The 23,810-nt window shown below is 54.3% G+C and overlaps 1 protein-coding gene across 1 annotated transcript in view; it reads right to left on the bottom strand.

Moving 5' to 3' along the window:
• The window catches only part of SYP (synaptophysin), a 135,721-nt gene extending 116,444 nt beyond the window's left edge, over positions 1-19,277 (bottom strand). Inside the window, exon 1 of the mRNA XM_069209308.1 lies at positions 19,122-19,277. Coding sequence (XP_069065409.1) covers positions 19,122-19,139 — 18 coding nt within the window. The 5' untranslated portion in view covers positions 19,140-19,277. The remainder of the gene's footprint in view (positions 1-19,121) is intronic.
• Between the last annotated feature and the right edge of the window lie 4,533 nt (positions 19,278-23,810).

Below are 23,810 nucleotides of genomic sequence, written 5' to 3'. Positions count from 1 at the left end.
TGATCACTGCAACGCCTGCCTGTGTCCCCTCATCACTGCAACGCCTGCCTGTGCCTTGTGTCCACTGATCACTGCAACGCCTGCCTGTGCCGTGTCCGCTGATCACTGCAACAACTGCCTGTGCCATGTGTCCGCTGATCACTGCAACAACTGCCTGTGCCGTGTGTCCACTCATCGATGTAACGCCTGCCTGTGCCTTGTGTCCACTGATCACTGCAACGCCTGCCTGTGCCGTGTCCGCTGATCACTGCAACAACTGCCTGTGCCTTGTGTCCACTGATCACTGCAACGCCTGCCTGTGCCGTGTGTCCGGTGATCACTGCAACGCCTGCCTGTGCCTTGTGTCCACTGATCACTGCAACGCCTGTCTGTGCCGTGTCTACTGATCACTGCAACGCCTGCCTGTGTCCGCTCATCACTGCAACGCCTGCCTGTGCCGTGTGTCCCCTCATCACTGCAACGCCTGCCTGTGCCGTGTGTCCCCTCATCACTGCAACGCCTGCCTGTGCCTTGTATCTACTGATCACTGCCACGCCTGCCTGTGCCCTGTGTCCGCTCATCACTGCAACGCCTGCCTGTGCCTTGTGTCTGCTCATCGCTGTAACGCCTGCCTGTGCCGTATGTCCGCTTATCACTGCAACATCTGCCTGTGCCGTATGTCTGCTGATCACTGCAACGCCTGCCTGTGCTGTGTCCGCTCATCTCTGCAACGCCTGCCTGTGCCGTGTGTCCGCTAATCACTGCAACGCCTGCCTGTGCCGTGTGTCCGCTCATCACTGCAACGTCTGCCTGTGTCCGCTCATCACTGTAACGCCTGCCTGTGCCATGTGTCAGCTGATCTCTGCAACGCCTGCCTGAGCTGTGTGTCTACCGATCACTGCCACGCCTGCCTGTGCCATGTGTCAGCTGATCTCTGCAACGCCTGCCTGTGCCGTGTGTCCGCTGATCACTGCAACAACTGCCTGAGCTGTGTGTCTACCGATCACTGCCACGCCTGCCTGTGCCGTGTGTCCCCTCATCACTGCAACGCCTGCCTGTGCCTTTTGTCTGCTCATCGCTGTAACGCCTGCCTGTGCCGTGTGTCCGCTGCCACGCCTGCCTGTGCTTACTACGCCTCAAGGATTTGTAAAGACACAGTAGGGGCATATTTGCTCATGCACACATATGCCCTCACATGCATTATATCGCACCCTGCCTTGGGGCTGTAAGGCCTGCCAGAGGGGTGACTGACCTATACTGCAATACAGTGTTAGTGGACAGGGCACGTGTGGTGAGTGCTAGGTCGAGTTTGCAACTTTTAAACACACCTGGTCATGCACTTGCAATGGCAGCCTGCATGAGGCTGGTGTGGGGCCTCTCAGAGTGGCACAATTGGTGCTGAAGCTCTGGGGGAGGGGCTCTTTAGTACCCATGCCCTAGGTACCAGGGTTACTATTTATGAGGGACTTACAAGGGTGGCTGAAGTGCCAATACATTGTACACCTTTGGGGAAAGAGATCTGGCCCTGGGGACCTGTTCAGCAGGGGCCCAGGACCCTTACTGTATAAAACCACATTATTTTCCAGGCAACACGTGGGGGCTAATGATGCAAAAAGAGGCTTTTTCTCACACTTCCATATAGCCTAATTTGGTCCCCCCCCCCCCCCCCCGCACACAGACACACACTTTTTCTTTGGGCACTGCCCTGCCAAGGGGAATCTTCGCAGGTTTCTGGCATGGGAGCCAGACATGAAATGGGCACAGCTGTTCCCATGGTTGGGGGGATCCTGGAGACGACAAGGCCCGTGACATCGGTCGGATTGGGTAAGATGGGCAGTCGGGCACTGATCGATGGGCCAGTGTCTAAAGGTGACCTGTGCACTCTTTTCTTTTAGGGCCTCTGTTACCGGCCCACGGCGCGCCCTATCCTTCATTCCTCCCCTGCCAGGCGGGCGCCCTGAGGCTATGATGGGCAGGGGAGGCATTGAGTCTTCACTCTCACTGGGGGCAGGTGCTGCTCTGGCCCTTGGACCATTCTCACCCCTGCCTCCTGTGGGGCCAGTAGGAAGCATTGTCCCTCCCCCATGACCTCTGCCCCCTGTGGGGCCGGTCAGATGCAGTGTCTGTCCCCCATCACCTCTGCCCCCTGTGGGGCCGGTAGGACGCAGTGTCTGTCCCCATCACCTCTGCCCCCTGTGGGGCCTGCAGTGTCTGTCCCCATCACCTCTGCCCCCTGTGGGGCCAGTAGGAAGCATTGTCCCTCCCCCATGACCTCTGCCACCTGTCGGGCCGGTCTCTGCCCCCTGTGGGGCCGGTCAGATGCATTGTCCCTCCCCCATCACCTCTGCCCCCTGTGGGGCCGGTAGGACGCAGTGTCTGTCCCCATCACCTCTGCCCCCCGGGGGGCCTGCAGTGTCTGTCCCCATCACCTCTGCCCCCCGGGGGGCCTGCAGTGTCTGTCCCCATCACCTCAGGCCCCTGAAGTAGCAGCCATGTACTGTTCTGAACCCCTCCTCTGCAGGCGGTCGCCCTGAGGTTGGGGGGCTGGGAAGGAGGTGACCCGGGCCCAGGGGGTTTTGTGGCCGGTGCCCCCTCCTTCCTGTTGCCCTAGCGTAGCAGCTATGTGCTCCTCCCCACCCCCTCCCCATCACCTTGGCCCCAGTGCCCTCCAGGCTTTGGTGGGGGCACAGGGGTCTGCATGGGCTGCTGCGACCCTCCTTCCCAGAGAGAAGAAACAGTGAAGATTGAGTTAAGGCCAGAACTGCCACCTTTGGACTGGGAACTGTTCCAAGCATCGGTTCAACAGCCTCTCATTCGGGGTAAATCACTCTACGCTGGAAATTATCACAATATGTGATCTTGTGTAAGGTAACTAGTCAGGGGCTGCGGCGCTGTGAAACAGCAACAACCAATAACTGGGATCTGACCATGTCTGAAGAGTCTGTAAAGGCCACAGCAAGATACGGTAACGGCACTCCATCCCCTGGCAGAGACCCTGACATGTGCTGCCATCTGTACGGCCCGGGTGGCACCGGACGGCACTCCATCCCCTGGCAGAGACCCTGACATGTGCTGCCATCTGTACGGCCCGGGTGGCACCGGACGGCACTCCATCCCCTGGCAGAGACCCTGACATGTGCTGCCCCGTGTGCGGCCCGGGTGGCACCGGCGGGCACTCCATCCCCTGGCAGAGACCCTGACATGTGCTGCCAAGTGTACGGCCCGGGTGGCACCGGCGGGCACTCCATCCCCTGGCAGAGACCCTGACATGTGCTGCCAAGTGTACGGCCCGGGTGGCACCGGAGGGCACTCCATCCCCTGCAGAGACCCTGACATGTGCTGCCAAGTGTACGGCCCGGGTGGCACCGGAGGGTACTCCATCCCCTGCAGAGACCCTGACATGTGCTGCCAAGTGTACGGCCCGGGTGGCACCGGCGGGCACTCCATCCCCTGGCAGAGACCCTGACATGTGCTGCCAAGTGTACGGCCCGGGTGGCACCGGAGGGCACTCCATCCCCTGCCAGAGACCCTAACATGTGCTGCCATCGGTACGGCCCGGGTGGCACCGGAAGGCACTCCATAACCCTGGCAGAAACCCTGACATGTGCTGCCAAGTGTACGGCCCGGGTGGCACCGGCGGGCACTCCATCCCCTGGCAGAGACCCTGACATGTGCTGCCAAGTGTACGGCCCGGGTGGCACCGGCGGGCACTCCATCCCCTGGCAGAGACCCTGACATGTGCTGCCAAGTGTACGGCCCGGGTGGCACCGGAGGGCACTCCATCCCCTGGCAGAGACCCTAACATGTGCTGCCATCGGTACGGCCCGGGTGGCACCGGAGGGCACTCCATCCCCTGGCAGAGACCCTGACATGTGCTGCCATCTGTACGGCCCGGGTGGCACCGGAGGGCACTCCATCCCCTGGCAGAGACCCTAACATGTGCTGCCACGTGTACGGCCCGGGTGGCACCGGACGGCACGTCATCCCCTGGCAGAGTCCTAACGTGCTGCCACGTGTACGGCCCGGAGTGGCACCGGACGGCACGTCATCCCCTGGCAGAGACCCTAACATGTGCTGCCATGCGTACGGCCCGGGTGGCACCGGAGGGCACTCCCCCTGGCAGAGACCCTGACATGTGCTGCCATCTGTACGGCCCGGGTGGCACCGCGCCACTAGCAGACATGCCCCCGCCATGAAGCACATGCTGTGCCCGGCACCAGACTGGGAGTGTCAGCGCAGCTGCTGGACCCGGCAGGACAGGGCTCCGGGGCTTCTGACTGCCAAACCGGCCTACAGGCGCTGCCCGCCTCTAGGCGCACGGGTGACGTCTTCCCTCCACGCACATCTCCGCAGACCCCCCGCACACAAAGCCAGGGGCATTTTATCCTTCTCAGTCAGCCTCGTCCCATGTTTCATGTCCACACATCTGTCTTTTCATCTAATAGTGAGTCTTGCATTTTAACTCCTGTGTGTTTCCTCCGCCCTCCTCCTGAGCCGGGCTCGGGGGCAGAGGGTGTCCGTGGCCGCACTGAAGATGGTTTCAGAGCCCCCCGGGGGTCCTCACTTCCTCTCACACCCCCCCAAACGTTATGTTTTTCGCTCTTCACAGTTTCTACTTCTTATTTAAAAAAAAACCTCTTCCTTCATTCAAAAAATTCAAAAGCTGTAGCAGAAAAATAACCCAGGCCCCAGAATGGATCCCGTCCGGTAGATCCCATGCGTGAAGCCCGCCCAGTAGATCTTCTCCTTGAAGCCCCATCCAGTACATCCCATCGGTAAAGCCCTATCCAGTAAATCCTGTCTAGTGGATCCCATCTGTGGAGCTCTATCCAGTGGAGTCCTGCCCAGTAGATCCCATTTGTGGAGCTGCATCCAGTAGATCCTAGCTGCGGAGCCCCCCAATGGAGCCCATCCAATGGTGTCCAACAATTAGATGCCGTTTGTGGAGCCCATCTGTGGAGCCCATCCAGTGGGTCCCATCTGTGGAGCCCATCCAGTGGATCCCATCTGTGGAGCCCATCCAGTGGATCCCATCTGTGGAGCTCTGTCCAGTGGAGCTCCAACCAGTAGAACCCATCTGTGGAGCCCCATCCAGAAGATCCCATCTGTGGAGCCCCATCCAGTAGATCCCATCTGTGGAGCCCCATCCAGTAGATCCCGTCCAGTGGACGATGTTGAGTAGAGCCCATCCAGTAGGCCCCATGTGCGGAGCCCCAGCCAGTAGATTCAATCTGTGGATCCCCGTCCAGTAAGTCCCATGTGTAGAGCCCCATCCAGTAAATCCTGTCTAGTGGATCCCATCTGTGGAGCTCTATCCAGTGGAGTCCTGCCCAGTAGATCCCATTTGTGGAGCCCCCCAATGGAGCCCCTTCATGGAGCCCATCCAATGGTGTCCAACAATGGGTCTGTGGAGCCCATCCAGTGGTTCCCATTTGTGGAGCCCCCCAATGGAGCCCCTTCATGGAGCCCATCCAATGGTGTCCAACAATGGGTCTGTGGAGCCCGTCTGTGGAGCCCATCCAGTGGATCCCATGTGTGGAGCTCTGTCCAGTGGAGCTCCAACCAGTAGAACCCATTGTGGAGCCCCATCCAGTAGATCCCATCTCATCCAGTAGATCCCATCTGTGGAGCCCCATCCAGTAGATCCCGTCCAGTGGAGGATGTTGAGTAGAGCCCATCCAGTAGGCCCCATGTGTGGAACCCCAGCCAGTAGATTCAATCTGTGGAGCCCCGTCCAGTAGGTCCCATGTGTAGAGCCCCATCCTGTAGATCCTGTCCAGTGGAGCCCCTCCAGTAAATCCCATGTGTGGAGCTCATTGAGTAGATTTGATGTGTGGAGCCAATGCAGTAGATCCCATATGTGGAGCCCTGTCCAGTGGAGCCCCTGTAGTAGATCTCATCCATGGAACCCATCCAGTAGATCTCATCTGTAGAACTCACCCAGTAGATCCCATCCATGGATCCAATCCATGGAGCCTCATCTAGTAGATCTCATCTGTGAATCTGACCAGTAGATCCCATCTGTGGAGCCCATGTAGAGATCCTATCCATGGATTCATGGAGCCCTGTCCAGTGGAGCCCATCCAGTAGATCTCATCTGTGGAACCAGTCTAGTAGATCCTATCCATGGAGCCCGTGTGTATATCCTATCCATGGAGCTCTGTCCAGCTGAGCCCATCCAGTAGATCTTATCTGTGGAACCAGTCCAGTAGACCCCATCTGTGGAGCCCATGTAGTAGATCCTATCCATGGAGCCCTGTCCAGCAGATCCCATCCGGTGAGCCCATGTAGCAGATCCTATTCATGGAGCACTGTCCAGTGCAGCCCATCTAGTAGATCTCATCTGTGGAGCCCGTCCAGTAGATCCCATCCGTGGAGCCCATCCATGAAGTCCCATCTAGTAGATCTCATCCGTGAAGCCTGTGTATTATTTCCTATCCATGGAGCCCCGCCCAGTGGAGCCCATGGAATATATCCGGTCCATCCATGGAGCCCATGAGTAAATCTCATCTATGAAGCCCTGTCCAGTGGAGCCCATCCAGTAGATCCCATCCATGACGTCTGTCTAGTAGATCCTATCCATGGAGCCCTGTCCAGTGGCACCCCATCCAGCAGATCTCACCTGTGGAGCCCATCCATGAAGCCCCATCAAGTAGATCTCATCCGTGGAGCTTGTGTAGTAGATCCTATACATGGATCCATGGGGCCCTGTCCAGTGGAGCCCATCAAGTAGATCTCATCCGTGGAACCCGTCCAGTAGATCCCATCTGTGGAGCCCATCCATGGAGCCCCATCGAGTAGATCTCATCTGTGGAGCCCATGTAGTAGATCCTATCCAAGGAGCCTGTCCAGTACAGCCCATGTAGTAGATCCTATCCATGGAGCCCATCCAGTAGATCCCATCCATGGAGCCCAGGAGTAGATCTTATCCATGGAGCCCTGTCCAGTGGAGCCCATGTAGTAGATCTCATCCGTGGACACCGTCCAGTAGATACCATCCATGGAGCCCCATCCAGTAGATCCCATCCGTGGATCCCATCCATGGAGCCCCATCCAGTAGATCCCATCCGTGGAGCCAGTCCAGTGTAGCTCCGCTTCTCGGTGGTTAGGTTATGTGCTTGGGAGGCTGTCTTCAGTACCCGTCTTCCCCAAGTTTCAGCCCCAATAACAATACAAGACAGACCTCACTCTAAAACCCCAGCTTCAAACACATCACAAGAAAGGCCCCACTCTCAACCCTCACCTTCACCCACAGCAATAACAGTCTCTGCTCTCAACCCAAGCCTCAAACACTGCACAAGATAGAGCTCACTCTCAACACACAGCCTCAACATCACAAGAAAGACCTCACCCCACCCTCAACCACACCACACAACAGACCCTGCAATGAGCCCCTAGTGAAAACCACAGCACACAACTGACCCTATTCTCACTCCCCAACCTCAACCACAGAAAAAGGCAGACCACGTCATCAAATGCAGCACATGACTGACCCTCAACCCAAGAGGAAGCCAGTCCACACCCCCAATCCTAGCACAAGAAAAGCTTGGAACCTGAGACAGAACACAAGGGGAGCCCTATCCTTAACCACGGAACAGAATGTTATTCCTCATACTCAGAATTAGATAACCCCTACACTCAATCCCAGCACATGACCAATTCCACCCTCAACCCCAGCAGGAGCGAGACCGTCGCCTCAATCTCAACACAAGATAAGCTGCAATCTTGAGCCACAGCCCCAGACAGACCCTCACTCAACCACAGCACATTACCCGGACCTCTTACCAAGAACTAAACAATACAATATAAACCTCACCATCAACAACAGAACAAAACAGACCCCAACCATCAACCCTGGCACAAGATGCACCCCACCACCAATCACAGGACAAGATAGGAACCGTCCATTAATCACAGCATATGATAAACTCCACTGCCAATCACAGCACATGATAAACCACATCTTCAATTACAACACAAGACAGACCCCGGCCATCAACCACAGCACATGACAAACCCACCACCAATCACAGTACATGACAAACCGCACTACTAATCACAGCGCATGATAAACCACACCATCAATCACAAGACAGACCCGACCATCAACCACAGCACATGGCAAAACCCACCACCAACAACAGCACATGACAAACCTTACCACCAATAACAGCGTATGATAAACCACACCATCAACCACAGCACATGACAAACCCCACCACCAATCACAATACGCGAAAAACCACACTGCCAATCACAGCCCATGATAAACCACACCATCCATAACAACACAAGAGAGACCCCAACCATCAACCACAACACTTACCAAACCCTACCACCAATCACAGCGCATGATAAATCACACCATTAACCACAGCACATGACAAACTGCACTACCAATAAGAGCACAAGACAAACCGGACTACCAATAACAGTGCCTGATAAACCACACCACACAAGACAGACCCCAACCATCAACCACAGCACATGACAAACCACACCACCAATCACAGCACATGACAAACCACACTACCAATCACAGTGCATGATAAACCATACCATCAATCACAGCACGACAGACCCGACCATCAACCAAAACACATGACAAACCCCACCACCTTTCGCAGCACATGATAAACTACACCATCAACCACAGCACAATATAGGCTTCCACAATTAGCTGCAGTACAAGACTCACCTCACCCCCAATCCCAGCAGTAGGTAAACTCCCACCAATGCTAGTAACAAGGCACGCCTCCTTCAAACACAAAACATGACAAACCACACCACCAGTCACAGCACATGATAAACTACATCATCAGCCATAGCACGAGATAGGCTTCCACAATCAGCTGCAGCACAAGAATCACCCCACCCCCAATCCCAGCAGCAGGCAGACCCTCACCAATCCTAGCACAAGGCACGCCTCCTTCAACCATAGCACATGACAAATCACACCACCAATTACACTGCATGATAAACCGCACTACCAATCACAGTGCACAAAAAAAACACACCATGAATCACAACACAACACACCCGACCACCAATCATAGCACATGATAAACTACATCATCAACCACAGCTCACGACAAACCGCACTACCAATCACAATGCATGATAAAACGGACTACCTGTCACAGCGCATGATAAACTACACCATCAATCACAACACAAGACAGACCCCAACCACAAATCATAGCACATGACAAACCCACCACCAATCATAGCACATGACAAACCACTTCATCAACTATAGTACGAGAAAGGCTTCTACAATCAGCTGCTGCACAAGAGTCACACCGCCCCCACCCTCAGCAGAAGGTCGACCTCTCCACCAATCCTAGCACAAGGCAGGTCTCCTTCAACCACAGCACATAACAAGCAACACCATCAATCACAGCAATACAAAGCACACACATTACAAATCGCACCATCAATCACAGCCTTAAGTAGACCTCCACGAATCCTAGCACAAGGCAGGCCTTCTTCAACCACAGCACATGATAAACTACACCACCAATCACAGCGCATGATAAGCCACACTACCAATCAAAACACATGACAAACCCCACCACCAACCCCAGCAGTAGGTAGACTCCCACCTATCCCAGCACAAGGCAGGCCTCCTTCAACCACAGCACATGGCAAACAACACCATCAATCACAGCAATAAAAACCACACCATCAACCACAGCACATGACAACCCGCACCATCAGTCAAAGCAGTAGGTAGACCTCCACGAATCCTAGCACAAGGCACACCTTATTCAACCCACAGCACATGAGAAACTACACCATCAATCACAGCGCATGATAAACTACACCATCAATCAAAACACATGAAAAAAAAACACCACCAACCCCAGCAGTAGGTAGACCTCCACCTATCCGAGCAGAAGGCAGGCCTCCTTCAACCGCAGCACATGAGAAACAACACCACCAATCACAGCGCATGATGAACCACACCATCAATCATAGCACATGGCAAACCCACCACCAATCATAGTACATGACAAACCACTTCCTCAACTATAGTTCGAGATCGACTTCTACAATCAGCTGCTACACAAGACTCACGACGCCCCCCACCCCCAGCAGAAGGTAGACCCCCCACCAATCCCAGCAGAAGGCAGGCCTCCTTCAACCACAGCACATGAGAAACAACATTAATCACAGCAATACAAACCATACACATGACAAACCCCACCACCAACCCCAGCAGTAGGTAGACCCCCACCTATCCCAGCACAAGGCAGGCATCCTTCAGCCACAGCACATGACAAACAACACCATCAATCACATCAATAAAAACCACACCAGCAATCAAAACACATGACAAACCCCACCACCAATCATAGCACGACAAACCACACTACCAATCACAGTGCATGATAAACCATACCATCAATCACAGCACGACAGACCCGACCATCAACCAAAACACATGACAAACCCCACCACCTTTCGCAGCACATGATAAACTACACCATCAACCACAGCACAATATAGGCTTCCACAATTAGCTGCAGTACAAGACTCACCTCACCCCCAATCCCAGCAGTAGGTAAACTCCCACCAATGCTAGTAACAAGGCACGCCTCCTTCAAACACAAAACATGACAAACCACACCACCAGTCACAGCACATGATAAACTACATCATCAGCCATAGCACGAGATAGGCTTCCACAATCAACTGCAGCACAAGAATCACCCCACCCCCAATCCCAGCAGCAGGCAGACCCTCACCAATCCTAGCACAAGGCACGCCTCCTTCAACCATAGCACATGACAAATCACACCACCAATTACACTGCATGATAAACCGCACTACCAATCACAGTGCACAAAAAAAACACACCATGAATCACAACACAACACACCCGACCACCAATCATAGCACATGATAAACTACATCATCAACCACAGCTCACGACAAACCGCACTACCAATCACAATGCATGATAAAACGGACTACCTGTCACAGCGCATGATAAACTACACCATCAATCACAACACAAGACAGACCCCAACCACAAATCATAGCACATGACAAACCCACCACCAATCATAGCACATGACAAACCACTTCATCAACTATAGTACGAGAAAGGCTTCTACAATCAGCTGCTGCACAAGAGTCACACCGCCCCCACCCTCAGCAGAAGGTCGACCTCTCCACCAATCCTAGCACAAGGCAGGTCTCCTTCAACCACAGCACATAACAAGCAACACCATCAATCACAGCAATACAAAGCACACACATTACAAATCGCACCATCAATCGCAGCCTTAAGTAGACCTCCACGAATCCTAGCACAAGGCAGGCCTTCTTCAACCACAGCACATGATAAACTACACCACCAATCACAGCGCATGATAAGCCACACTACCAATCAAAACACATGACAAACCCCACCACCAACCCCAGCAGTAGGTAGACTCCCACCTATCCCAGCACAAGGCAGGCCTCCTTCAACCACAGCACATGGCAAACAACACCATCAATCACAGCAATAAAAACCACACCATCAACCACAGCACATGACAACCCGCACCATCAGTCAAAGCAGTAGGTAGACCTCCACGAATCCTAGCACAAGGCACACCTTATTCAACCCACAGCACATGAGAAACTACACCATCAATCACAGCGCATGATAAACTACACCATCAATCAAAACACATGAAAAAAAAACACCACCAACCCCAGCAGTAGGTAGACCTCCACCTATCCGAGCAGAAGGCAGGCCTCCTTCAACCGCAGCACATGAGAAACAACACCACCAATCACAGCGCATGATGAACCACACCATCAATCATAGCACATGGCAAACCCACCACCAATCATAGTACATGACAAACCACTTCCTCAACTATAGTTCGAGATCGACTTCTACAATCAGCTGCTACACAAGACTCACGACGCCCCCCACCCCCAGCAGAAGGTAGACCCCCCACCAATCCCAGCAGAAGGCAGGCCTCCTTCAACCACAGCACATGAGAAACAACACCACCAATCACAGCACATGATGAACCACACCATTAATCATAGCACATGACAAACCCCCCACCACACAGAGCACATGACAAACCACTTTATCAACTATAGTACGAGATAGGCTTCCATAATCAGCTGCTACACAAGACTCACGATGCCCCCCACCCCCAGCAGAAGGTAGACCCCCAACCAATCCTAGCACAAGGCAGGCCTCCTTCAACCACAGCATATGACAAACAACATTAATCACAGCAATACAAACCATACACATGACAAACCCCACCACCAACCCCAGCAGTAGGTAGACCCCCACCTATCCCAGCACAAGGCAGGCATCCTTCAGCCACAGCACATGACAAACAACACCATCAATCACATCAATAAAAACCACACCAGCAATCAAAACACATGACAAACCCCACCACCAATCATAGCACGACAAACCACTTCATCAACTATAGTACTAGATAGGCTTCCACAATCAGCTGCTACACAAGACTAAGGACGCCCCCCACCCCCAGCAGAAGGTAGACCCCCCCACCAATCCCAGCAGAGGGCAGGTCTCCTTCAACCACAGCACATGACAAACAACACCACCAATCACAGCACATGACAAACAACACCATCAATCACAGCAATAAAAACCACACCATCAACCACAGCACATGACAAACCCCACCACCAACCGCAGCTGTAGGGTAGACCCCCACCTATCCCAGCAAAGGCAGGCCTCTGTGTTGAGCCAAGCCCAAGGCAGACGCTACTCTTCACCACAGCACAAGATCCGACCCATAAGGAGAAACAGACCGACGTCCACCCCTGAACCCACCCACAGCACCTCCACCCCCGACAACAGACCGACCGCGCCCTTCATTTAACCCCTGAGGCTGCAGACAGAGAAGGGGCCTTTACACATTACAGACCCGGTGCTGGCTAGGCGGATCTCTGGTGGTCCCCTCCGCCACGATGCACCCGGTGCCACCCATCACCCCCCAGGAGCACGTCTGGGACCCCCTCTGCATCTGAGGCACCTTCCGTGGCCCTCTCCGCCTTGATACACACGGTGCCCCCCACTCCCCAGGAGCATGTCTGAGCCCCCCCTTCCTCTGAGGCATCTTCCGTGGCCCTCTCCTCCATGATACACAGCCGCCCCTCCCCCCCCCCCCCCCCCCCCCGCATGCCTGCGCCCCCTCTGCATCTGAGGCACCTTCCGTGGCCCTCTCCGCCTTGATACACACGGTGCCCCCCACTCCCCAGGAGCATGTCTGAGCCCCCCCTTCCTCTGAGGCATCTTCCGTGGCCCTCTCCTCCATGATACACAGCCCCCCCCCCCGTGCATGTCTGATAACCCCTCACCCCCACCCCCCACGTCCCCCGCCTCTGAGGCATCTCCCGTGGCCTCCGAGACACACACGGCGCCCCCCACCCCCAGAGAAAGTCTGATCTCCCACCCCTGCTGAGTCCTGCTGCAGTGATCTGATGTGCCCCTGCTGTACTGAGCTGCTGGCCCCCTACTGCAGGGAGCTGCAGAGTCCTGCTGCAGTGATCTGATGTGCCCCTGCTGTACTGAGCTGCTGGCCCCCTGCTGCAGGGAGCTGCTGAGTCCTGCTGCAGTGATCTGATGTGCCCCTGCTTTACTGAGCTGCTGGCCCCCTGCTGCAGGGAGCTGCAGAGTCCTGCTGCAGTGATCTGATGTGCCCCTGCTGTACTGAGCTGCTGGCCCCCTGCTGCAGGGAGCTGCTGAGTCCTGCTGCAGTGATCTGATGTGCCCCTGGTGTACTGAGCTGCTGAGGCCTGTGCAAGGAGCTGCTGAGCCCGTGCTGCACCAGAGAACGAGGCACTGCTGCATTGCACTACTGTGAGTCCATTGTAGTGATCTGGTGGCCCTCAGCTGTGCTGAGCTAATGAGTCCCTGCTATGGGCTTCAGGTGCGCCCCTGCTATAGTCGGCTTGTGACTCCGCTGCAGTGACATGACGAGGCGCTGCTGCAGTGAGCTGAAGAGACCCTGGTGCAGTTAGATGACGAGGCACTGCTGCAGTGAGCTGACGAAACACTAATGCAGTAGGCTGAAGAGCCTGATGCAGTGAGCCGATGAGACCCTTATGCAGTGAGCCAAAGAGCCACTGAAACAGCGAGCTGAAGAGACCCTGATGCAGTGAGATGAGGAGACCTTGAGGCAGCGAGCTGAGGAGACACCGATGCAACGAGCTGATGAGACAACGATGTAGTGAGCCGAAGAGACACTGATACAGCGAGCTGAACATACACTGATGCAGTGAGCTGAAGTGACCCTGATGCAATGAGATGAGGAGACCTTGATGAAGTGAGATGACGATACACATGCAGTGAGCTGAAGAGACCCTGATGCAGTGAGCTGAAGAGACACTGCTGCAGTGAGCCGATGAGACTCTGATGCAGTGAGCAGATGAGACCCTGATGCAGTGAGCCGAAGAGACACTGATGCAGCGAGCTGAAGAGACACGGATGCAGTGAGCTGAAGATACACTGATGCACTGATTTGAAGAGACCATACTGAAGTGAGATGACGAGACACTAATGCAGTGAGCTGACAAGTTCCTGATGCAGTGAGCTGGAGACACTGCTGCAGTGAACTTAAAAGACACTGCTGCAGTGAGCCGATGAGACTGATGCAATGAGCCGATGAGACTTTGATGCAGTGAGCCGATGAGACCCTGATACAGTGAGCCGAACAGACACTGCAGCAGTGAGCCGATGAGACCCTGATGCCGTGAGATGAAGAGACAATGATGCAGTGAGCTGAAGAGACCAAGATGCAGTGAGCTGAAGAGACACTGCTGCAGTGAGCCGATGAGACTCTGATGCAGTGAGCAGATGAGACCCTGATGCAGTGAGCCGAAGAGACACTGATGCAGCGAGCTGAAAAGACACTGATGCAGCGAGCTGAAGAGACACGGATGCAGTGAGCTGAAGATACACTGATGCACTGATTTGAAGAGACCATACTGAAGTGAGATGACGAGACACTAATGCAGTGAGCTGACAAGTTCCTGATGCAGTGAGCTGGAGACACTGCTGCAGTGAACTTAAAAGACACTGCTGCAGTGAGCCGATGAGACTCTGATGCAATGAGCCGATGAGACTTTGATGCAGTGAGCCGATGAGACCCTGATACAGTGAGCCGAACAGACACTGCAGCAGTGAGCCGATGAGACCCTGATGCCGTGAGATGAAGAGACAATTATGCAGTGAGCTGAAGAGACCAAGATGCAGTGAGATGATCACATCCTGATGCAGTGAGATGACAATACCCTGATGCAGTGAGCTGAAGAGACACTGGCGCAGTGAGCTGAAGAGACATTGCTGCAGTGAGCGGAAGAGACACTGCTGCAGTGAGCTGATGTGACCCTGATGCTGTGAGCTGAAGCGACACTGTTACAGTGAGCTGAAGAGACACTGATACAGTGAGCCGATGAGACACTGCTACAGTGAGCTGAAGAGACTCTGATGCAGTGAGCAGAAGAGACCATGATGCAGTGGGCCGATGAGACCTTGATGCCGTGAGCTGAAGAGACACTGCTACAGTGAGCTGAAAAGACACTGCTGCAGTGAGCCGATGAGACCCTGATGCAGTGAGCGGAACAGACACTGATACAGTGAGCTGAAGAGGCACTGATACAGTGAGCCAATGAGACACTGCTACAATGAGCTGAATATACACTGATGCATGAGTTGATGAGCCTCTGATGTAGTCAGCGGAAGAGACTCTGATACAGTGAGCTGAAGAGACCATGATGCAGTGAGCCGATGAGACCCTGATGCCTTGAGCTGAAGAGACACAGATGCAGTGAGCTGAAGAGGCCATGATGCAGTGGGCAATGAGACCCTGATGCAGTGAGCTGAAGAGACCCTCATGCAGTGAGCTGAATAGACACTGATGCAGTGAGCTGAAGAGAGCATGATGCAGTGGGCCGATGAGACCCTGATGCCATGAGCTGAAGAGACACTGCTACAGTGAGCTGAAGAAACACTGATGCAGTGAGCTGACGAGACCCTGATGCAGTGAGCTGACGAGACCCTGATGCAGTGAGCCGATGAGACCCTGATGCAGTGAGCTGAAGAGACACTGATGCAGTGAGCTGACTAGACCCTGATGTAGTGAGCTGAAGAGACACTGATGCAGTGAACTGAAGAGACCCTGATGCAGTAATCTGGAGACACTGCTGCTGAAAAGACACTGCTGCAGTGAGCTGGTGAGACTCTGATGCAGTGAGCTGACGAGACCTTGATGCAGTGAGCTGAAGAGACACTGGTGCAGTGAGCTGAAGAGACACTGCTAAAGTGAGCTGAGGAGGCACTGCTGCAGTGAGCCGAAGAGACACCCATGCAGTGAGCCGATGAAACACTGCTACAGTTAGCTGTAGAGACACTGATGCAGTGAGCCAATGAGACACTGCTGCAGTGATCCAATGAGACACTGCTACAGTGAGCTGAAGAGACACTGGTGCAGTGAGCTGACGAGACCCTGATGTAGTGAGCTGAAGAGACACTGATGCAGTGAACTGAAGAGACCCTTATGCAGTGAGCTGACGAGACCCTGATGCAGTGGGCCGATAAGCCCCTGTTGAAGTGAGCTCCTATTGCAGAGCTCCCTCAAGTGAGCTGATGAGCTCTTTTTATAGTGAACTGATGAACCCCATCTTCAATAAACTGGAGCTTTACTGCAGCCAGATAGCGCCTTGCAGGACGTTGAGCAGCCTCCACAGCAGAGACCCCTCAGTAGGGTGCACCAGCTGCACTGAGCTATGCAGCCCCCTCTGCAGTGAGTGTGACCCCCCCACCCCCCCTGCAGTGAAGTTAAGCCTCTGTTCCAGTGAGTAGGCCCCTGCTGATGAGCTTGTGCTGTAGTGAGGTGGTGGGCAGCTCCACCAGTGAGCTGATGCCCCCCTCGCCCCCGCCGCTGCTGAACCCACCACAGGTGTCGGGTGCACTGGGCCTTCTTCCGCGGTTGCCTCTGGTTTGTCAGTGAAGGCCACGTGATGGCCAGGGCCACAGGAGCACTGCGATAGAGCTGCCTCCGCATTTTCCACATAACTATGGATTTGCCACACAATCCGCCATCTACTGCTTAATCTGCAGATTCTAACAAAAAAAGTGTTTCTAATTTAAAAGGCTCAAATATCACTAAACCCAGCAAGGTGTGTTGCTGCGCAGTGAACGGCCACTGGCGAAGATCCTTATTGCTCAGTGTGGGTGTTAAACCGGCTCTAATGAGGAGAGACATTTGCCAGACTTCTCACCTGTGAAAACGACAAGCTAAAGAAGCAATCCTATCACACAGTGTCCCACACTAGCCGCATAATCTGCCTTTTCGTGCCCCGCAATGTAGTCAACCGGCAGCGTCATTTGGATCTTCCCTGCAGCATAAGCCCAGTGGCCCTGGGGGTGGCCATGTGATGGCCCCCACCTCCAGGGTGAATGCCAGGACCCTGGCCTGTCACCTGTGCTGAACCCCCAGCTCCAGACCTTCCTGTCCATGGTGGTTAATGTCTCTCAACGGCCCCCCCTGCGCCCCTGTCCCTCCTGCCCACCGTGTGCCCCTGTCCCTGGTGCTGAATGTGTCCTCCTGCCCACCCTGTAACACTGTCCCTCCTGCCCACCCTGCGCCCCTGTCCCTCCTGCCCACCCTGCGCCCCTGTCCCTCCTGCCTACCGTGTGCCCCTGTCCCTGGTGCTGAATGTGTCCTCCTGCCCACCCTGTACCACTGTCCATCCTGCCACCCTGCGCCCGTCCCTCCTGCCCACCCTGCGCCCCTGTCCCTGGTGCTGAATGTCTCCTCCGGCCCTCCCTGCGCCCCTGTCCCTGGAGCTGAATGTGTCCTCCTGCCCTCCCTGTGCCCTTGTCCCTCCTGCCCTCCATGTGCCCCTGGTGCCTCTGTCCCTGGTGCTGAATGTCCCTTCCTGCCCTCTATGTGCCCCTGGTGCCTCTGTCCCTGGTGCTGAATGCCCCCTCCTGCCGTCCATGTGCCCCTGGTGCCTCTGTCCCTGGTGCTGAATGCCCCCTCCTGCCCTCCATGTGCCCCTTGTGCCTCTGTCCCTGGTGCTGAATGCCCCCTCCTGCCCTCCATGTGCCCCTGGTGCCTCTGTCCCTGGTGCTGAATGCCCCCTCCTGCCCTCCAAGTGCCCCTGGTGCCCCTGTCCCTGGTGCTGAATGTCCCCTCCTGCCCTTCATACGCCTCTGTGCATGGCGCTAAATGCCAGGCTATGCCTCCCCCTCCGTGCCCCTGGTAATAGATACCCCCTCCCTCCCCAGAGGCATCTAGTGATTGATGCGCCCCTACCTGTGCACCCCCACCCAGCCGCATCCTTCGAATCCAGGGGTTGTAGCACCGCTGCTGCCCCAACCCCATCCTGGACCCTCCCACCCGCGGGTCTCAGCTCTGTACCCCCAGATCTCATGCCCCACAGCCCCCGCCCCACCCTTAATGGACGCTGAGGTTGTATTACAACAGCCCCCCACCTACTCCGTCTCCTGCGCCCCCTGCTCACCTCACTCCCCACAAGCGAGTACCTGCCCCCCAAAGGCTTCCCTCCGAAAGTCGGGGCGCTGTCTCAGCCCGAACCCCCCAGGCCCCAACCACGAGCTATTGAGGCCCCCACCACTCGAAACCAGTGTCATCTCAGCCCCCCCACTGCACCCTCCTGTTCCCCCCACCTCTCTCACCCTCCTGTCCCCCCACCTCTCTCACCCTCCTGCCCTCCACCTCTGTCACCCTCCTGCCCCCCAGCTCTCACCCTCCTGGCCTCCACCTCTGTCACCCTCCTGTCCCCCACCTCTCTCACCCCCCATCTCTCACCCTCCTGCCCCCCACCTCTCTCACCCTTCTCTCTCACCCTCCTGCCCCCTATCTCTCACCCTCCTGCCCCCCATCTCTCACCCTCCTGCCCCCCATCTCTCACCCTCCTCTCCCATCCTCCACCCCTCTGTTATGCTTCTGCCCCAATCTCCACCCCTCCACTCTCACCCCCATTTTACACATCCCTACCCCACCCTACCGCTCTTGCCCCCTCCTCCCCCCGCCGCTGTTGCTCCCCCCGCCCTGGTGTTCCACCCTGCCCTCCGCCACCCCGGCCCCCAGCGCATCCCTCCTGCCCCTCACCTGGTTCAGCACATCCATGTCTGCTGGAGTCTGGTGAAGGCAGCACTGCGGGGGCGGGAGGGGGGTTTATCTGCAGCAGCCGGAGAGGAGGAGGAGGAGAGACTGAGGGGGGAGAGGAGGAGAGACTGAGGAGGGAGAGACTGGGGGGAGGAGAGACAGAGGAGGGGGGGGAGGAGAGACTGAGGAGGGAGAGACTGGGGGGAGGAGAGACAGAGGAGGGGGGGGAGGAGAGACTGAGGAGGGAGAGACTGGGGGGAGGAGAGACAGAGGAGGGGGGAGGAGAGACTGAGGGGGAGAGGAGGGGGGAGAAGACTGGGGGGGGGGGTACATGAGGGGGTGAGAAGACTGGGGTGGGGGGCAGAGGAGGGGTGAGAAGACTGGGGGGGGGGGCAGCAGCTCCGGATGATGCACGTCACAGGGAGGGGGCGGGGGGTGGACTCCATCTTGGTGACTGGCAGAGGGATGGAGAGGTGGAAAATGGAGGACAAGGAGGCCCCGGGAGGCGGGGGCTGGGGGGGGGGGGGGGCGATCTGAGGTCCAGCAGGAAAATGTGTGGGGGGGGCTGTGAGGAACACCCCAGGAAAGAAGAGCAAAGGGAGGGTGATATAGTGTGTGCTAGTGATGTGCGTGTGCCTTTGTGAGGATAGGTGTGTGTGCGTGTCTGTCTGTGTGTGTGTCCGTGTGTGTCTGAGTGCGTGTGTATCTGTGTGTCTGAGTGCGTGTGTATCTGTGTGTCTGAGTGCGTGTGTATCTGTGTGTCTGAGTGCGTGTGTATCTGTGTGTGTGTCCATGTGTGTGAGTCTGTGTGTGTCTGAGTGCGTGTGTATCTGTGTGACTGAGTGCATGTGTATCTGTGTGTGTGTCCATGTGTGTGAGTCTGTGTGTGTGCTCGCTATTTGTATGCATATGTGGGTAGGGGTCTGTGTTTGGAAGTATGTGATATTTTTAGGCATGTTTGTCGGCGATTTGAGTGTATGTACGTTTGTGAGGATTCGAGTCTAGGGTGTGTGATATTTGTATGTGTGTATGTTATGTGTATGCACCTGCTTTTGTGAGGAATGCCTGTGTGGGTTGTGACTTATATCTATGCTTGTGTGTCCTATTAACATGTATTCATGTGTGTGCGGCTGTCTGGGTTCATTTATTTTTTATGCAAGTCTGTGAGTGTGTGCTATTTGTGTGCATGCGTGTGTGTGCTTGTGTGATGGGTATTTGTGTGTGCGCGTGTGAGATTGGATGTGCGTTCTATTTGTGTGCATGTGTGATGGGTATGTGTGTGTGTGAGTGGATGTATGCTCTATTTGTGTGCATGTGTGATGGGTATGTGTGTGTGAGTGGATGTGTGTTCTATTTGTATACATGTGTGTGTGAATGTGCAATGGGTATGTGTGTGATATCACATGTGTGTGTCGTGGCATTTGTACTGATGTGAAGATGTTGGAGGCTGGATCTGAAGGGATAGATGTTTCCGATGCGCTGTATGTGAGTATGTGTAATTTGTGTGTACACGTGTGTTTCCACATGTTCGAGAATGGATATGAAGGGATGCCTGCTTCCTATATGATGTATGTTACTGTGTGTCTTTTGTGTGCAGAAATATCTGTGTACATGTTTGAGGACGGATCTGAAGGCACTTATGGTTTTGGTATGATGTATGTGAGTGCCTGTGATTTGTGTGTACAAACGTTTGTGCACATGTAGGGTGGATCTGAAGGGTTGTGTGCTTCTGATATGATGCATGGCAGCGCATTTCATGTGTGTACACATGTATGTGCATGTGTGCTTCAGATATAATGTGAGTGTGTGCGTCATTTGTATGTACACGTGTGTGTACAAGTCTTTGTGGGTGTGATTGCTCAGAAGAGTTAAGTGCTACCTCTGCCATGTGTACTTGTTCTATTACATGCACATGCTTTTAAGAATGTGTGTCTGGAGGGATACATGCCACAGCTGCTGCGTGTTAGTATAAGTGTGAGTACGTATGTTTCAAAATGACTGTGTCCGCCTCTACAAGTATCTGTGCCTCAGATGCAGACTGTGTGCATGTGTGTGTGTGTGTGTGTGTGTGTGTGTGTGCTATCTGCATGCAGGTGTCGGCGTGTGTTTGGGGATGTGTGCCTATCTGGAGAACCATGTGCTGCACAGAGGAGGTGTTTGTTCTCTTTCATGCATGTGCTTGTTACATTTGTGTTCCAGAAGGGACATTTGCTATGCCTGTGTGTGTGTGTCTGTGTGTGCGTGTGATGTTTTCTCTATTTCATGCATGTGTTTGTTACATTTGTGTCCCAGAAGGGACATGTGCTACGTCTGTGTGTGTGTTCTTCATCTGTGTGTGTGTGTAATGTTTTCTCTATTTCATGCATGTGTTTGTTACATTTGTGTCCCAGAGGGACATATGCTACTTGTGTGTGTGTTTGTGTGTGTGTGATGTTTGTTCTCTTTCATGCATGTGTTTGTTAAATTTGTGTCTCAGAGGGACATGTGCTCCATCTGTGTGTGTGTGTGTGATGTTTATTCTCCTTCATGCATGTGTTTGTTACATTCGTGTCTCAGAGGGACATGTGCTACATCTGTGTGTGTGCGTGTCTGTGTGTGTGTGATGTTTATTCTCCTTCATGCATGTGTTTGTTACATTTGTATCTCAGAGGGACATGTGCTCCATCTGCACTGGGTGTGTCTGAGAGAGCGCGGTTGTTGGTGTATGGTTTGAGGGAGTGTGTCTGTTGTGTGCGAGGAGTTTGTGTATAAAGACCCCCATCCCAACCGACCAAGTGCCATCTCTGCCTCAACTGCCTAAAGATCCCCTCAACACAACCCAGTGGGATATCAGCCCCCTCCCCACTGCTGAATGTCTGATGACCCTCTCACAACAGACAAGCCATTCCCCCCAGTGTGTGCCCCCCCCAATAATCATCCATGGGATATCTCATTCCCACAGGTGTCCACCTCTCACAACACAGGTGTCCACGGACCCCTCACAGCACAGGTGTCCACGGACCCCTCACAAGCATTCCGAGGGATCTCAGACCGAGGAGTCTAAAGACCCCTCACAGGTGACCAAGGGGATCTCCGCCTACAGAACTCAAAAGACACCTGTGAGCAGAGGCCTCTTTTTTCCCCCCACGTTGTGCCTGATGTTGATGTGTCCTAGAAGTTGTAGTGCCCAGGCCCCCTGCTAACCAGGTCTCCTGCCTGGGACGGACCTATTTCCCTAAATCTGTTGTGATGCATTGGCACAATTGGATACACCCTAACCAAGTCCCTAATAAATGGGCACCTATATGCCCAGGGCATGGGGTACTATGGATAGGCTCCTGAGGGCAGCAGCACTGATTGTGCCACCCTCCAGGGCCATGCATCCAGATGCACCCAGCACTCCCATTGCAGGCTGAGTGTTCTGGGGCAAACTCAAAATACAAGCTCGACATGGCACACTTCCTGTGTGCCCTGCCCCCCGTACACTGGATTTACTATGGGTAAGCCACTCCTCTGGTAGGCCTTCCCGCCCTAAGGCAGGGTGCTCCATACTATAAGTGAAGGCATAGCTGCATGAGCAATATGCCCCAACTGTGCCCTTGCCAAACCTTGGACATAACGAGTGAACAGAGCAGCCAAATTAATACATGTGCTGGACACTGGACAATGCGAGTTTCCCGGCTACATGATGGCTACTCTGATCCCTGGGTTGTTTGGAATCAACCAACTCAGAATGATAAATCCAAACTGGTACCAGTACTGGACTTATTATAAAATGTACCCAAGGGTCACCTGAGAGGTGCCCCCTGCACAAGCTAACTACCCTGGCATGGTTGCTGACTAGTTCTAACCAGGCTGCCACCGCCAGACAGCCAAACTACAACCCTGGGGTGAGAGATCCTGCTCTCTGGGTTGCAGAACAAAGCCCTTCCAGGGTGGAGGTGCTAACACCCTCGCCCTCAGGAATGTGTACGGCCCTGCTGGCGAGCTTCAAAGGGCTAATTGTAGGAAGCTGGCCTGGTGTGTGGTGAGCATCTACGGAGGTATCACCTTATACCAGGTCCAGGTATCCTCTAATGGTGAGGTGTAGGCAGTGTCTAGGAAGCCAGGGCGCTTTATTCTTTTTAAACCTTTTTTTGTTTTTTATAAAAGTAGAAGGCCCGTCTTGGCTCATATTTACATCATCAATATCGTACAGAGGGAAAGGTAGCAGAGTCCTGAGGATACATTTTGAACTAGGTATTTATAATCAGAGTGTTGCATCCACTACATTTGATGCCCTCTGGTAACCCTCAGCAACCATCCTTAACAACAGACCCCCAACCACCCCTTCCTTCCCCCCTCGATTGCATCTAATGTAAGATTTTAGAACGGTTGTACCCCAGATAGGCCTATAATGAAAATGAGTACACTGTTCCAGGGTGAATTGTCACAGGGGACGGAAAAATAGAGACTGAGATAAAGATTAGGTAGGAGTGCCCTCAAGCATCACAATAGGATGCTAGGCATCATCATCAGGCTGACTCCTCGTCAGACTGGCACTGCAATGTCTGACGGGCCAACATCCATAAGATGGAGGCACTTCAACCGAAAGGATGTTTAATAGGTCAAGTTGAGTCTGCAGAACATGCTGACAAAGGAGAAAAAGGAGAGTGAGGGGTATAAAATTGGCTCTGAACACCTCACACCTAATTGTAATGCTTTCAATAAGGG

This window comes from Pleurodeles waltl, chromosome 10 (assembly GCF_031143425.1).
Source record: "Pleurodeles waltl isolate 20211129_DDA chromosome 10, aPleWal1.hap1.20221129, whole genome shotgun sequence".
Lineage (NCBI taxonomy): Eukaryota > Metazoa > Chordata > Amphibia > Caudata > Salamandridae > Pleurodeles > Pleurodeles waltl.
Note: the sequence above shows the minus strand (reverse complement) of the source record. Positions and strands in the feature narration are given on the sequence as shown.